Source organism: Jaculus jaculus, chromosome 1 (genome assembly GCF_020740685.1).
Source record: "Jaculus jaculus isolate mJacJac1 chromosome 1, mJacJac1.mat.Y.cur, whole genome shotgun sequence".
Lineage (NCBI taxonomy): Eukaryota > Metazoa > Chordata > Mammalia > Rodentia > Dipodidae > Jaculus > Jaculus jaculus.
Window position 1 is genome coordinate 227,405,835 of NC_059102.1, and position 15,823 is coordinate 227,421,657.

A 15,823-nucleotide genomic window follows, 5' to 3' on the forward strand; every position below is an offset into this window, starting at 1 on the left:
CACATCACACCACACCATTGCTACACCATCACCCTCTATTGTCATCACAATCACACCACACCATTGCTACACCATCACCCTCCATTGTCATCACAATCACACCACACCACTGTTACACCATCACCCTCCATTGTCATCCACATCACACCACACCATTGTTACACCATCACCCTCCATTGTCATCCCATCACACGACACTATTGTTACACCATCACCCTCCATTGTCATCACCATCACACCACCACCATTGTTACACCATCACCCTCCATTGTCATCCACATCACACCACACCATTGCTACACCATCACCCTCTATTGTCATCACAATCACACCACACCATTGCTACACCATCACCCTCCATTGTCATCACAATCACACCACACCACTGTTACACCATCACCCTCCATTGTCATCCACATCACACCACACCATTGTTACACCATCACCCTCCATTGTCATCCCATCACACGACACTATTGTTACACCATCACCCTCCATTGTCATCACCATCACACCACCACCATTGTTACACCATCACCCTCCACTGCCATCACCGTCACACCACCACCATTGTTACACCATCACTTCCATTATCATCACCATCACACCACACCATTGTTACACCATCACCCTCCATTGTGATCCCCATCACACCACCACCATTGTTACACCATCACCCTCCATTGTCATCACCGTCACACCACCACCATTGTTACACCATCACCTCCATTATCATCACCATCACACCACACCATTGTTACACCATCACCCTCCATTGTCATCCCCATCACACCACCACCATTGTTATACCATCACCCTCCATTGTCATCCCATCACACCACCACCATTGTTACACCATCACGGTCCAATGTCATCGCCATCACACCACACCATTGTTACACCATCACCCAAAATTGTCATCACCATCACACCACCACCATGGTTACACCATCACCATCCATTGTCATCCTCATCACACCACACAATTGTTACACCATCACCCTCCATTGTCATCCCATGACACCACCACCATTGTTACACCATCACCCTCCATTGTCATCCCATCACACCACACCATTATTACACCATCACCCTCCATTGTCATCCCATCACACCACCACCATTGTTACACCATCACCCTCCATTGTCATCCTCATCACACCACCAGCATTGTTACACAATCACCCTCCATTCTCATCCTCATCACACCACACCATTGTTACACCATCACCCTCCATTGTCATCCCATCACACCACCACCATTGTTACACCAAAACCCTCCATTGTCATCCTCATCAAACCAGCACCATTGTTACACCATCACCCACCATTGTCATCACCATCACACCACCACCATTGTTACACGATCACCCTCCATTGTCATCCCATCACACCACCACCATTGTTACACCATCACCCTCCATTGTCATCCTCATCACACCAGCACCATTGTTACACCATCTCCCACCATTGTCATCACCATCACACCACCACCATTGTTACACGATCACCCTCCATTGTCATCCTCATCACAACACACCATTTTTACACCATCACCCTCCATTGTCATCCCATCACACCACACTATTGTTACACCATCACCCTCCATTGTCATCACCATCACACCACCACCATTGTTACACCATCACCCTCCAATGCCATCACCGTCACACCACCACCATTGTTACACCATCACTTCCATTATCATCACCATCACACCACACCATTGTTACACCATCACCCTCCATTGTGATCTCCATCACACCACACCATTGTTACACCATCACCCTCCATTGTCATCCCTTCACACCACACCATTGTTACACCATCACCCTCCATTGTCATCCCAATCACACCACCAGCATTGTTACACCATCACCCTCCATTGTCATCCTCATCACACCACCAGCATTGTTACACAATCACCCTCCATTCTCATCCTCATCACACCACACCATTGTTACACCATCACCCTCCATTGTCATCGCCATTACACCACACCATTGTTACACAATCACCCTCCATTCTCATCCTCATCACACCACACCATTGTTACACCATCACCCTCCATTGTCATCCTCATCACACCACACCATTGTTACACCATCACCCTCCATTGTCATCCTCATCACACCACACCATTGTTACACCATCACCGTCCATTGTCATCGCCATCACACCACACCATTGTTACACCATCACCCTCCATTGTCATCCTCATCACATCACACCAGTGTTACACCATCACCCTACATTGTCATCACCATCACACCACACCATTGTTACACCATCACCCTCCACTGTCATCGCCATCACACCACACCATTGTTACACCATCACCCTCCACTGTCATCCCATCACACCACCACCATTGTTACACCATCACCCTCCATTGTCATCCTCATTACACCACACCAGTGTTACACCATCACCCTCCACTGTCATCCCATCACACCACCACCATTGTTACACCATCACCCTCCACTGTCATCCTCATCACACCAGCACCATTGTTACACCATCACCCTCCATTGTCATCACCATCACACCACACCACTGTTACACCATCACCCTCCATTGTCATCACCATCACACCACACCACTGTTACACCATCACCCTCCATTGTCATCCCATCACACCACCACCATTGTTACACCATCACCCTCCACTGCCATCATCATCACACCACCACCATTGTTACACCATCACTTCCATTATCATCACCATCACACCACACCATGTTACACCATCACCCTCCATTGTGATCCCCATCACACCACCACCATTGTTACACCATCACCCTCCATTTTCATCACCGTCACACCACCACCATTGTTACACCATCACCTCCATTATCATCACCTTCACACCACACCACTGTTACACCATCACCCTCCATTGTCATCCCATCACACCACACTATTGTTACACCATCACCCTCCATTGTCATCCCCATCACACCGCACCATTGTTACACCATCACCCTCCATTGTCATCCTCATCACACCACCACCATTGTTACACCATCACCCTCCATTGTCATCCCATCACACCACACCATTGTTACACCATCACAGTCCAATGTCATCGCCATCACACCACACCATTGTTACACCATCACCCTCCATTGTCATCCTCATCACACCACACCATTGTTACACCATCACCCTCCATTGTCATCCTCATCACACCACCACCATTGTTACACCATCACCCTCCATTGTCATCCCTTCACACCACACCATTGTTACACCATCACCCTCCATTGTCATCCCCATCACACCACACCATTGTTACACGATCACCTCCATTGTCATCCTCATCACACCACACCACTGTTACACCATCACCCTCCATTGTCATCCCCAACACACCACACCATTGTTACACCATCACCCTCCATTGTCATCCCAACACATCACACCATTGTTACACCATCACCCTCCATTGTCATCACCATCACACCACACCATTGTTAAACCATCACCCTCCATTGTCATCCCCATCACACCACACCATTGTTACCCCATCACCCTCCATTGTCATCCTCATCACACCACACCATTGTTAAACCATCACCCTCCATTGTCATCCCCATCACACCACACTATTGTTACACCATCACCCTCCATTGTCATCCCCATCACACCACACCATTGTTACACCATCGCCCTCCATTGTTACACCATCACCCTCCATTGTCATCCCCATCACACCACACTATTGTTACACCATCACCCTCCATTGTCATCACCATCACACCACCACCATTGTTACACCATTTCCTACATTGTCATCGCTATCACACCACACCATTGTTACACCATCACCCTCCATTGTTACACCATCACACCACACCATTGTTACACCATCACCCTCCATTTTCATCACCATCACATGACAGCATTGTTACACCATTGCGTTCCTCATCAGCACCATCACACTACCACCATCACCCCATTCTTAATCTGTTTTATGTTACTGCCCTAAATTTAAGCTACTTTGTAAGGATAATGGTTTATTTTGGCTCATGGTTCTAAGAGTCCAAGTTTGTGGGGTCACATATGGTGATGATTTCCTGGCAAAATCCAAAGTTAACCGAGGACATCACATGGTGAGAATCAGAAAGTGTGTGTGTACACATGCACTTGTGTGCATCTCCCTTGTCTTCTTCCCATCAAGCCTTCAGTATTCAGTCATGGGGCTCCATCCTGAAGACCTAAAGGCCTCTCTTCTGAACACCAAAGTTGGATTAAGTTCCTGGACTCTTAAATATCTCACAGTGGGGATGAAGATTCAACACTTGAAGCCTTGGGAAATACAATGAAACCACATCCAAATTCTAGTACCATCATCCTCACTGCTATTGTCCTCACTGCTACCTGTTATCATCACAATTATTGTCAAGATCATTATCAGCATTACCACCATCACCATCGTTATCGCAATGATTATCATCATCAGCATCACCACCATCATCACCATCACAATCATCACGATTAGTGTCATTATTTACTGTCATTGCCATCACCATCACCACTATCACCATCATTGTCACAATCACCACCATCAATATCATCACCACAATCACTGTCCCCACCATATTCACCATCACCACCATCCTCACAACTCCTGTTATCACCTTCATTGTCACCACCATCACAGCCATTTTCTTCATTGCTAATCCATGCAAATCCCATCTGTGTTGCCTTCCTCATCTTCCATTTCTTTGCATCAAATGACGAGTGACCACTGATTCCTGGGGTCATGGCTTTAGTTTGTGCTGAGTAAGGTGAACTTATGCTTACTATTTCTTTCAGAGCTCAAGTCACCTTTCCCAAGCACAGGACACCCACCCTGACATTTGGCTCAATTGTGTTTCCTTTACTCACACTAGAAGTGCCAGTCACACTGATTCCTGTTGTTACAAGGCAGGACCCTACTCCTAGACAAGGGGTACCTGGGTCAGGAATGGACACCTGGTCCCAACTCCCCCAAACTGAATCTCTCTTCCAGGAGTCAGGAATCAGTATCTCAAGAGTTGAGTGAGATCTCAGTCGAGATGGAGAGAGGAGTGTAGCAGAGAAGGCTGGGCCATAGAGAGCACAGAAATGCAGACAGAACCTGGAAGGTAAGAGGAGAGACTGCAGAGCCCAGGAGAAGGGAGGAAGAGACATGGGTCCCAACACAGTGAGAAGGCAGCCATATGCAAGCCAGGAGGACAGCCCTTGCCAGAACCTCAGTCACCTGGAACTTTGACCTTGGACTTCCAGCTTCCAGAACTGTGAGCAGTAAAGTCCTGGTGTGTAAAGCCACCCAGCCTGTAGCATTTAGTTATGGCAGCCCTCACGACCAATGCTCAGGGCTTGACATGCATTTTCTGTTTAAAAAAAAAAGTGGGCTGGGGAGATGGCTTAGCGGTTAAGGTGCTTGCATGCAAAGCCAAAGGACCTAGGTTCGATTCTCCAGGACCCACATAAGCCAGATGCACAAGGTGGCACATACATCTGGAGTTTGTTTGTAGTGGCTAGAGACCCTGTTGTGCCCATTCTCTCTCTCTCTGCTTCTCTCTCTTAAATGAATAAATAAAATAAACGTGTGTGTGTGTGTAATAAAAAAGTGGCAAGTATTCTAAGCTTTATGGGCTATCTGGTGTCTGCCACAAGTACTCAATTCTACTGTCATAGTGTGAATGTCACACGAGACATTCCTATATGGGTGGGTACAGCTATATTCCAATAAAACTTTATCAAAACAGACAGTGAGCCTTATTTGGCCTCAAAACTAGTTTGGATGGTGTATCAGTCAGGGTTCTCTAGAGGAACAGAATTGCTAGAATGAATTATTTTAAAAAGGGAATTTATTGGATTAGCTTACAGTAGTCCAATAGCAGTTGCAGGCCTGAGAATCACCGAACCTGGTAGATGCTCAGTCCACATGGCCAGATGCCTCAGCAGTTCTGACCCGGCACTGCAGATGGTGCCGGAAATCCTGGAGGCTTCCTGAGGAGCCGCTGGGTTTCCATCCACGTGGGTCTTCAGTTGATGTTGGTCTTTAGTCCGTACTGGTCTTCAATCCACGCTAGAAGGTAGGGAGCAGCTCCGGCAGCCAAGTGGAAGGAAGGAAGGAAAAAAGGGAACTCTTCTACCCACAGCTTCCTTATATCAAGTCCCTCTCTGAGCGGGCCGCCCACTCTGGGGGAAGGGCTCACCCTGGGAGAAAGACCTCCTCTTTTAGTTGATCCTTCCTAGAAGCAGCCAGTGGATTACTAAACAGATCAAGTTGACAACGCCATAACTATCACAGATGGCCTTTGCCTTAAAATAATAATTCATTTGTTCAGAAACTAAAGTTTTGGCAAGGTAGGGGCTGGAGGATTCTCTCTCAGGATGGTGTATGTACGTGGCTCTGAGGGCACTGGCTGCTGGCTGGGAGCCCCATTCCTATCCTCCCAGCCTGTCTGGAGGCCATCTGGGATTCCTTACAGCATGGTGACTCTTCCAAAGTGCAGCAGCGTTCCAAGGGCAGGAAGCTCATGAGCTAACATTTGAAGTCCCCTCGTGTCACTTCTGCGGCACTCACAAGCCCACCTTCATTCAAGGACAGGAAGGCAGAGGCAAGCTGGGATTTGGAGGAGTGTTGACCACATACGGAAGAAACATGGCTATGGAAGATCTTGCTGCGTGTGGATTCTGTAGGGATGGGGTACGGAAAGCACAGGTAAAGGCAGATGCTGGCTGAGCTCTCAGAAGGAGCCAAACAACCTTAAGTCAATGAAAAGCTAGGACACCTCCCTGGAGTTGCAGCCAGAAATTACCCAAGTCATGGGATGAAAGACCCACAAATATGGTAAGAAAGACCAGCATATACTAAGCGCTGGTGCCCGAGGACAGAAGGAATGTGGGCTGGAACCCCCGAGGGCTAGGTGGTCTGTGTGATTCTGTAAGAGGCCACTGAAGGCAAGGTCCTCGGCCCAGGCCCAGGCTCAGCGAGTCCATGGAGGGATGAAGCTAGGTGGTAGAGTGCTTGCTTAGCATGCATGAGGCCCTAGGCTCCATCTCCAATACCAAAAATAAATAAATAAATAAATTTTTTAAAAAAAGAGGTCACAGGATTCTGCATGCACAATTTTTGCTTCCTCCTTGGCTTTTGCTTTTAAGTTGCTGGGTGGTACTGTGTTTATAGCCTTGGCGAATTTCCTCCTAACTGCAATCAATACTGCAAGCCCTACTTTATGGGGAAAACGATTTCCAAATTGCACAAATATATCACTGATATCTGCACTCCCAATATCCAGATGGCAGAGTTTATCATTCCCAGAGTGGCCCCAGCCATGGGAGATGAGAAGAGGGCGTCTGGCAGAATTGCAGGGGGAAGGGTATCTGTGTCAGGGGTAGAATGGACCACCCAGTGACTGCTTGGAACCCATCACCACTTCCCAGCAGGAGCTTGCTTGCCATCTACTGCTGTGAGAGCAGTGTTGTAGAGTCAGCAAAAAGGGGCAGGAAATACAAATGGAAGAAAGCACCACGCATCATGGGATGGTGGGCAGCACTGTTTTTACCAAGTGCTTGCTGGGTGGCAGGATGAGGGCTGGGTATTCTGGTGGGAATTCATGACCTCCCAGTGACAGTACTATGGCCCATGTGTTTACTGAGTGCTGGTGACCTGGACCCTGAATTCTCATGGCAAACCTATGGGAACTGCTGTTCCTCCTTTACATATCAGACTAAGTTCAAAGACATGAAATGACTGCCCACAGTCACACAACCTGGGAGCCTTGGAGTCAGGATTTGAGCCCAAGTCTTGTAAGGACAAGACCGTGGCCTGTTTGCTCTTCCATTCACAGTAAATGATTTTCATTTACACCGAATAGACCTGAAATACTGTCTCATGCCCATTTAGATTTACAAAATACAAGACAGAAACAAAATCAGCCTGTGATACCAAATATCAGTTGAGAGTGGGGACCCCCCCACACACACACAGGTGCACAGCAGGCAGACAGGTGCAATGCTACAGGTTTGTGTTTTTTTTTTTTTTTTTGGTGGGGGGTGTTGGTAGCTTTCCATAAAGTGCAAAATGTGCAGCACCCAACAAGTCCAGCGGTGGGCATTCAGAGAAGCTTCAGGAGGAAAACTGCCAATCAGAAGTGGCAGCCCCTCAAAATCCTTGTGGGATGCAGAGGTGACTGCCCTCCTGGCTGGAGGTCTTTAGGGAGAGGGCTTTGTGCCCACGGCAAGAGATGGACATTGAAAACTGAGGACTGGACCAGCTGTTTGTTCTGAAATCCTCTTTAACCAAAGGCTGCTCTCCCACGCAGGGTGTAAGGCCCCTGACTAGCTGAAGGCTCCACTCTGCGGCTCTTCTGCCCTCAGCCTCCAGCTCCACTGGCCTGCACTGCGATTCTGAGCTCACTGCACCGGCCCCCGCCACCACCTGCACTTCTATTGTCCAGGGACCCTGTGCAGCTCCCCTCCAGAGCCCAAGTACTGCCGCTGTCTGACGTTTGCTGCTCGCATTCCGGGAGGGTTGGGGATGTGGGCTTCTGCCTGGGGACTGAAGGTCCAGGAAATGCATTTCAATTGGTCCCAGGGCACTCCGATCCAAGAGTCGAACATCATCTGTTCCGAGGCCCGGGAATGCGTAAAGAGGCACCTAATAACTGCAGAGCGGCAACCTCAAAGTTCTACCGTTCCGGAGGGAGGCGGGGGTGGGGGCTACCTGTTAGCTAGAGCGCAGTGCGCACGGAATTTGGTGATTTTGCTCCAAGATGAGTACATGTGGCTCAACTTTCACTTAATCTCTCTCTCTCTTTCTCTCTCTATGTGTGTGTATGGGGATAGGGGTTGCCAAATATATTTTCCTAGCTAAGCGCCCCTTCCCCCATACTTGGACCCCAGCAGTCCGGAAGGAAGGATGGAATATTTTTCATAGGAGAAAAAAAAAAACCACCTGTGGTTTGCAAAGAGCCTCCCAGTTAAGTCGGGGGTTGGAAGCTGGTGATGCGTCTTCCAGCCCCACACAAGGGGCGCGGCACGTCGCGGCGCCGCTGGGCTTCGGGTTCCCTCTGGGACCGCTCGGGCTGGGGCCCGCCCAGCTCGCAGAGGCCTGCTCCTCCCGCAGCAGTTCTAGACTCCCGGGTGGTGGCCAAGAGCGCTCAGGGTGCTGGGCGCCTTCCCATTACGCAGTTCCTGTCTCTTTAAATCCAAGTCCTCCAAAGGGGAGGTTGGGGCGCCCAGGTTGGACCCCGGTTTCCGGGCTGGCAGCGGACCTGGGGCAGTGGGGTGGGAGGGAGCGGCGGCGCCCCCGGGTCCCCGCGTGCGCGCTCGGCCGGCCGGCCGCGCCCCTTTCCAGGCGGCCGCGCGCCGGGGCGGGGGGCCGGCGCGGAGACGCGCGCGGACGGCCGCGCGCCTCTCCAGCCCAGCCAGCGAGCCGGGCCCGGAGCGCACGCCGCCGCCGCCGCCGCCGCCGCCGCCGCCGCCGCCGCCGCCTCCCGAGCCCGCCGCATTGCTGCTGCCATCGCCGCCGCCGCCGCCCCGCGCCCGGCCCGCGGCCCCCAACATGGTGCAGCCGCCCGCGCCTCCGCCCGTGCCGCCGCCGCCCGCGGGCCCCGCCGCCGCCTCCACCACCCGTGCCGCCGCCGCCGCCGCCCTCGGGTGCCCGCAGCGCGGCAGCCGCAGGTGGGGGGCTGCGGCCCGGGCCTGAGCGCCGCGCCCCGCGCCCCGCCGCCGGCCGGCGCCCTCCTCCCTCCCGGGGCGCGCGGCGAGGGGCACTTGCCGCTGAGGTGGAGCCGCGGGCACCAGCCGCGGCGCTCTGCCCCCTCCCGCGCCCGTCCCCTCCCCCGCCCTCCTCCCCGCCGGTCCTGTCTCCAGCGGGAGCGCGAGACGCTGGTCAGGCTCCGCGGCGCAGCTCGAAAATGAATAATCGCCCCCGGCGGACTTGAGATTCCGCCGCCGCCGAGATCCGCGCGCGGGGTCGCGGGCATCCTCCATCCATCTATCCATCCATCCTCCCTTTAAAAAGCAAATCAAAACAAAAAGCCAGCCAGCCAACCAAGACTTCGGTTTGTTGATCGCCTTATCTTTTATTTTTTTCACCGCTTGCGGGATTCGCAAACCGCGTTACATGCATGTCCAGTGGGGGTAGGTTTAATTTTGACGATGGAGGGTCCTACTGCGGAGGCTGGGAGGACGGCAAGGCGCACGGCCATGGCGTCTGCACCGGCCCGAAGGGCCAGGGCGAATACACCGGCTCGTGGAGCCACGGCTTCGAGGTGCTGGGCGTCTACACCTGGCCCAGCGGCAACACGTACCAGGGCACTTGGGCGCAGGGCAAGCGCCACGGCATCGGCCTGGAGAGCAAGGGGAAGTGGGTGTACAAGGGCGAGTGGACGCACGGATTTAAGGGGCGCTACGGGGTGCGGGAGTGCACGGGCAACGGGGCCAAATACGAAGGGACCTGGAGCAACGGACTGCAGGACGGCTACGGCACGGAGACCTACTCGGATGGAGGTAGGTGCGGGCGGCGGGGGACAGCCGGGTCGGGGGAGGAGAAACCTTTTCCATCTCCCCCCCCATTCTGTTTATTTCCGGGGAAGTTGAGCCTCGCCTTCCAGTTGGGCCTTGGGCATTTCCTGGGTTCCCTGGAAGCCTCAGCCACCCCTGGCCACAGGTTGCCCCACGCCTGATGATGGGGAGAATGCCCCATGCCAACCGAGGGGTTGGGGGTTCTCCCATCAGCAGAGCCGGGGCCCTGTCGCGCCGGCCAAGTCTCAGCACGTCATGAGGAGCAGGCCAGAGACCTGCACCTGCCAGTCAGAAAGGCCAGGCTGTGTCCGTGGCCACCTCTGGGACCCACTAGGGCTGAAGGGGCTGGAGACGGTCCCCCCCTCTGCTCCTTCAGTGTTGCCCCTCTGGTGCCCCGAGAATCAGGCCCCAGCTTGGCTTCTTGTTTTCCTGCGGTGCGGTGTTCAGGGCCTCCCTCAGTCCTGAATCAACCCAGGCCAATGGAGAGGGAGCACCGGCGGCGGTGCTAGAGGCGGGGGATGCCAAACAAACCAAAACAGCAAGGCAATAAACTTCTAGGTGGTTGGACACGGGCTCGCTGTCGAAGCAGGCTGCTTGAGGGAGGGAGGGAGGAAGGGAGGGAGGGAGGAGGCCCATCTGTTTAGCGGGAGCCTAGGAATCTCGCCTTTCAGTGGCTGAATCATTTTCACCGTTAGTTTGGGGAATCGCTCTGCGCCTCTGTTCTAAGATGCCACCACATTCAGGGAAGAGCCGGGTGTGCAGGAAGCCAGCAGTGAGTTCTGGTTTCTGTTGCAGGAAGCCCTGGCTGGCTGGGCGGCTAGCCCCCGTTTGGACATGCAAGTGCCCACTCCTTTATGCTGCGGAGACACAGGGAGCAGTAGACTGTGGAAGGCAGAAACCAAGCTGACCCCACCCCAGAGGACCCCCTTTCTCCAACAGGCACTCCTCCCTGGAGGCAGATTCCTTTCCTCCCACTGGGCCTGGGCAGCTGGGGTATTTTTCAGGCACAGGCATGGATGTTTGGGAAGGGGAGTGAGCCGCAATGACTTGGGCTTCTGCCTGGAGCAGAGCTCTTGAGTGTGTGTGCGCTCTCTTTCCTGAAGCCAGCTCCTGCCTGAAGCCTGCACCTTGCACCTGCTCCCGGGCCACATCCAGGAGTGAGGAGGACTGGAAAGTAATTATTATTTTGGCTTATGCAACTGAAAGGCAGGGTTCGTTATTACCCGAAGAGGAGGCGGAGTCTGGGCAGTTAATTATATAATGCTCCTGCCTGTCTGCGCCTTGCCCAGCCCTGGTCCCAAGCGGCCTTTTTTGTGCTGTTGTTGTTTTCCTGGAGCAAGCTGGAGATCTTCTCTGACCCTGGCCTCTACTGGCTTCCAGACATGGGCGTGTGTGTCTGTGTGTGTGTGTGTATGTGTGTGTGTGTGTGCGCGCGCGTGCGCACGCGAGCAATCGCTCACGCAGGCACAGTGAGGTCCCAGCAGCAGGTGTGGGTGGCCAAGGCAGGTGGGCGAGCAGCCTGGCACTCCCAGCTGGGCTCTTTGGGAGCTTAGGGTAGCTGTCACCCCAGGACTTTGGCTGGACTACCCTGCAGAACTCAGAAGCCAGCTCACCACCCATGTAAACTGGACCCACAAGGAGGAGAAGGTCCCAGAATTTCGGGAGCAAGGCCCTGCAACAACAGGGTCTGCCTACTCCCATACTTTCCTCTCTGGTGGAATTCTTTCCTTCAGTCAGCAAATGTTTATTGAGCATTTACTATGATCTGGTTCTAGGAACCCAAAAGTGCGCAAAACAGGCAGGATCCTCAGGGAGCTTCTGTTTAGGGAGGAAAGTGGTGGTTCTCCAGTGGAGGAGGGGAGCTGGTGCTGGAGCTGCCAGGTGTTCGGGGCCTGACCTGCTGATGTGTATGCATTCCCTGGATGACTTCCTGGGGCTCTTGGCTCCCAGCCTGTGGCATCCCACAGCATGTCTGTCTCATATTTTGCCTGATACTGTCTAGTGAGGCCAAGGGACCATGGACACCTGTGTCCAGGGTCCTTACCTCGGTGTCACAGTCCCCATGCGTCTAGGGCCTCGCCCCCTTGCTCCTACCCCATAAAGGCCTGAGGGAAACCTTTTGTCCTGGTTCTCTGTAGGGGATTGTGGTTCTTAGCTTTTCTAAAATTCGCTGAAAGCAGAGGCTTGGGTATGGGCTTCAGGACTGGCATCCTCTTGGCTGATGGCATAGTAAGGTGGAAATTGAACTGCTCCTTCGGTTCAGGGCAAATCAGATGCAGGTATCTGGGGCCATTTCTGTGAACATGGAGTCAGCTTCTCACTAGGAGGAGGTGACCATTGAGGACTAGTGGGGTGTGGTGTAGGTGAAGGGTGGGCTGGACACCGTCTTCCTTCAGCTGGCTGACAGCAAGAGGTCCCATGTAGTGGGCAAGTGTGATCCTCTTGAGTGAGCGTTCCAACTCCAGCCTGACTTTGCCTGCACCCTAGAGGTGGGGCTTCGGGTTGGGTCTCAGCAAGGCTCTCTGACTGTTGCCCAGCGCCCGGTGCTGACTTGGGCAAACGGCAAATTTCATGAATAATGCAGAAACAGAAAATGTATTCTTGTATTCTGCATTTAGCTGGAATTGGTACGGAATCCATTTCGACTGGAGACACTTCTGCCAAGTCCTCCTCCACTCACCCTCCTCCAAGCACAGGCAGGCGTTGCTCCTGATGCGAGCCAAGTGGCTCTCACAGTCTGTACGTGAGGCCTGGGGTGGGGTGGGGGGGCAGCAGGAGCACACACTTGCTGGGAGTTGACCACCTGGCCTTGAATCCTGCCCCTGACAGTGCTCTGCTTTGTGACTTTGGGCCAGTTACTTAATCTCTCTGAGTTTCTGTCTCTTCCTCATTACAAAAGAATAATTCCATGAGGTGCGGGCGACTCGCTGCAGATGGAGTATATGGCTATGCCAGGAGTCTGTGTGCATCCTTCGTGTATCATCATTTCATTCCAGTTCACATGATCTGGATGTTACTATTATGAACATCATTGGAACCAAAAGCTAGGTGTGACCATGAGACCATGAAAATGATAATCAGTGAGAACGGAGATGCTTGCTGTGTACAAACGTGGCAAACCTCTTACACCTGTAGAGTGCTAACTCTTTTTAAAAAATATTTATTTATTTATTTGACAGAGAAAGAGGGGGCATAGAGAAAAGGGAGACAGAGAATGAGAATGGGCGCACCAGGGCCTCCAGCCACTGCAAACAAACTCCAGATGCGTGCGCCCCCTTGTGCATCTGGCTTTACGTGGGTCCTGGGGAATTGAGCCTCGAACCGGGGTCCTTAGGCTTCACAGGCAAGTGCTTTACCTGATAAGCCATCCCTCCAGCCCTAGAGGGCTAACTCTGGTTACTGTCATGTTGCTGGCTGGGCAGCAGAGACTTCAAGCCTGGAGACCTGGGTAGAGCCAGGATTTAGGCTCGAGATAGCGATTCTAAGTTGGCTTTGGTCACTTTGCCTCTGTAACCTCCTTCTGTAAGCTATCTGCTGTCCTCTCCTTCCACATCCCCTCTTCCCCTGTGGTGCCGTAGTTCCCTGAGATATAGGCAGACACGCTATAGCAGCACCTCACCCTCCGCCGTGGTCTCATCAAGACTCCTGGACCCCTGTGCTTTGCTGCAAGTAAAAATGGTCTCCTCTGGGTGCTGTGGGCCAAAAGTTACCCCCTGAGATAAGCCCTCCCACACCCAGAGAGAGAGAGAGAGAGAGAGAAATGAGTCATCTCACGCCCCAGCCTCCCCACTCCCCCTGCGCCGCAGGTCCCGTTCACCGGCCCAGATTCCACAGCCCACACACATCACACACACCCACAGTCAGAACTCGGATCCACCCAGGGGCCTGCGCACGCACATGCGCACAATACACCTGCCACCCGCAGATCGTCCGCCCTGTCCCCCAAAGCAGCCACGTGTGCCACGGGCTTTGCTCAAGGCCCTCCGCCCATCACCAAGAGCTGGGAGTTCCCTTCACCCTGTAAATATGTTCAGCTGACAGAGGCAGTGCCATGCTCCTTAGCAAGGGGAATAAACTCATCAAACAACATAAACTGTTCTTTTTGTTGTTGTTGTTGTTCAAGGCAGGGTCTTACTCTAGCCCAGACTGACCTGCAACTCACCCTCAATATCAGGCTGGCCTTGTACTCACAGTGATCCTCCTACTTCTGCCTCCCAAGTCCTATGATTAAAGGCGTGTGGCACTATACCTAGCTCGTAAACTTTCTCTGTTTTGGAGGTAGATAGATGGGGACAACACTACAGATTGAACCCAGGGTCTTGCTATGCTAAGCAAGCATTCTCACCTTGAGCTACATCCCTAGATCTGTTTTCACTTCATTTCATCTCGAGATGGGAATCTAGCTAAGTTTTCCAAGCTGGCCTTGAACTGGTGAACCTCTCAGCCTGGGATTCCTTCCTGTGCCACCACACCCAATTACTTAAACTGGTTTTTTTTTTTTTTTTAATCACATCTGGCTAGGACAGTGTGAAGACTACTTTTTAAAATCCTGGTACCCAGGTCAGAAAACTTTTGCCATTAATCTGTGCACATAGATATCCCACCAGTACAAACTCTGATGGAGGAAAAATGAAGTGAGGGCTCAGCCTCCGGAGATACAGGCATTTTTCTCTGAGATTCTCTTGCAGCCACTTGGGGGGGGGGAAGCTCCATAAGGTGAAAGGAGAAAGGAAAAGCAAATGACTAGTTCTTTGTTGCCAATTATAGCGAGAAAGACGACTTGCTGAAAAAACACTCCCTCTCCCACCTCGGGTGCAACTGCTTGGCGGGCTGACTCTGGGGGCCTGAACAGTGAGCTGTGGGGGAGCAAGGGCCTCAAGGGGTCATACCCTTAAAGAGCAGAGTCTGAGAGCAGCTAGTGTCGAGCCCTGGGGGTTCGTGTTGCTGATCTGAGGCAAGAGAGGATTCAATCCCATCCTCTCTGAGGACCTGGAGACATCTCTATACTAGACAGAGAGAGAGGGGGGGGGAGAGAGAGAGAGAGAGAGAGAGAGAGAGAGAGAGAGAGAGAGAGAGTTAGTTTCTGGGTAGGAGGGTAAGGATCTCTGGCTTCAAGACAAGGAATGTAGGTATTTCCCATGTGTAGCACAATGCTACCTGGGGACCTAGTTTCTTGTTGTGGTGGTCGGTTATTTTGTTTTGAGATGGGGGTCTCACTGTGTAGATGTGGCTGGCCTGATATACACGATGCAGCCCATATTGGCCTTGAATCCACAGCAATCCTCGGCCTCTG

At 52.6% G+C, this 15,823-nt stretch overlaps 1 protein-coding gene across 1 annotated transcript in view; it reads left to right on the top strand.

Moving 5' to 3' along the window:
- Nucleotides 1-9,841: 9,841 nt before the first annotated feature.
- The window catches only part of Jph3 (junctophilin 3), a 90,100-nt gene continuing 84,118 nt past the window's right edge, over nt 9,842-15,823 (top strand). The window contains exon 1 of the mRNA XM_004666051.2: nt 9,842-10,515. Within this exon, the coding sequence (XP_004666108.2) occupies nt 10,134-10,515 (382 nt within the window). The 5' untranslated portion in view covers nt 9,842-10,133. The remainder of the gene's footprint in view (nt 10,516-15,823) is intronic.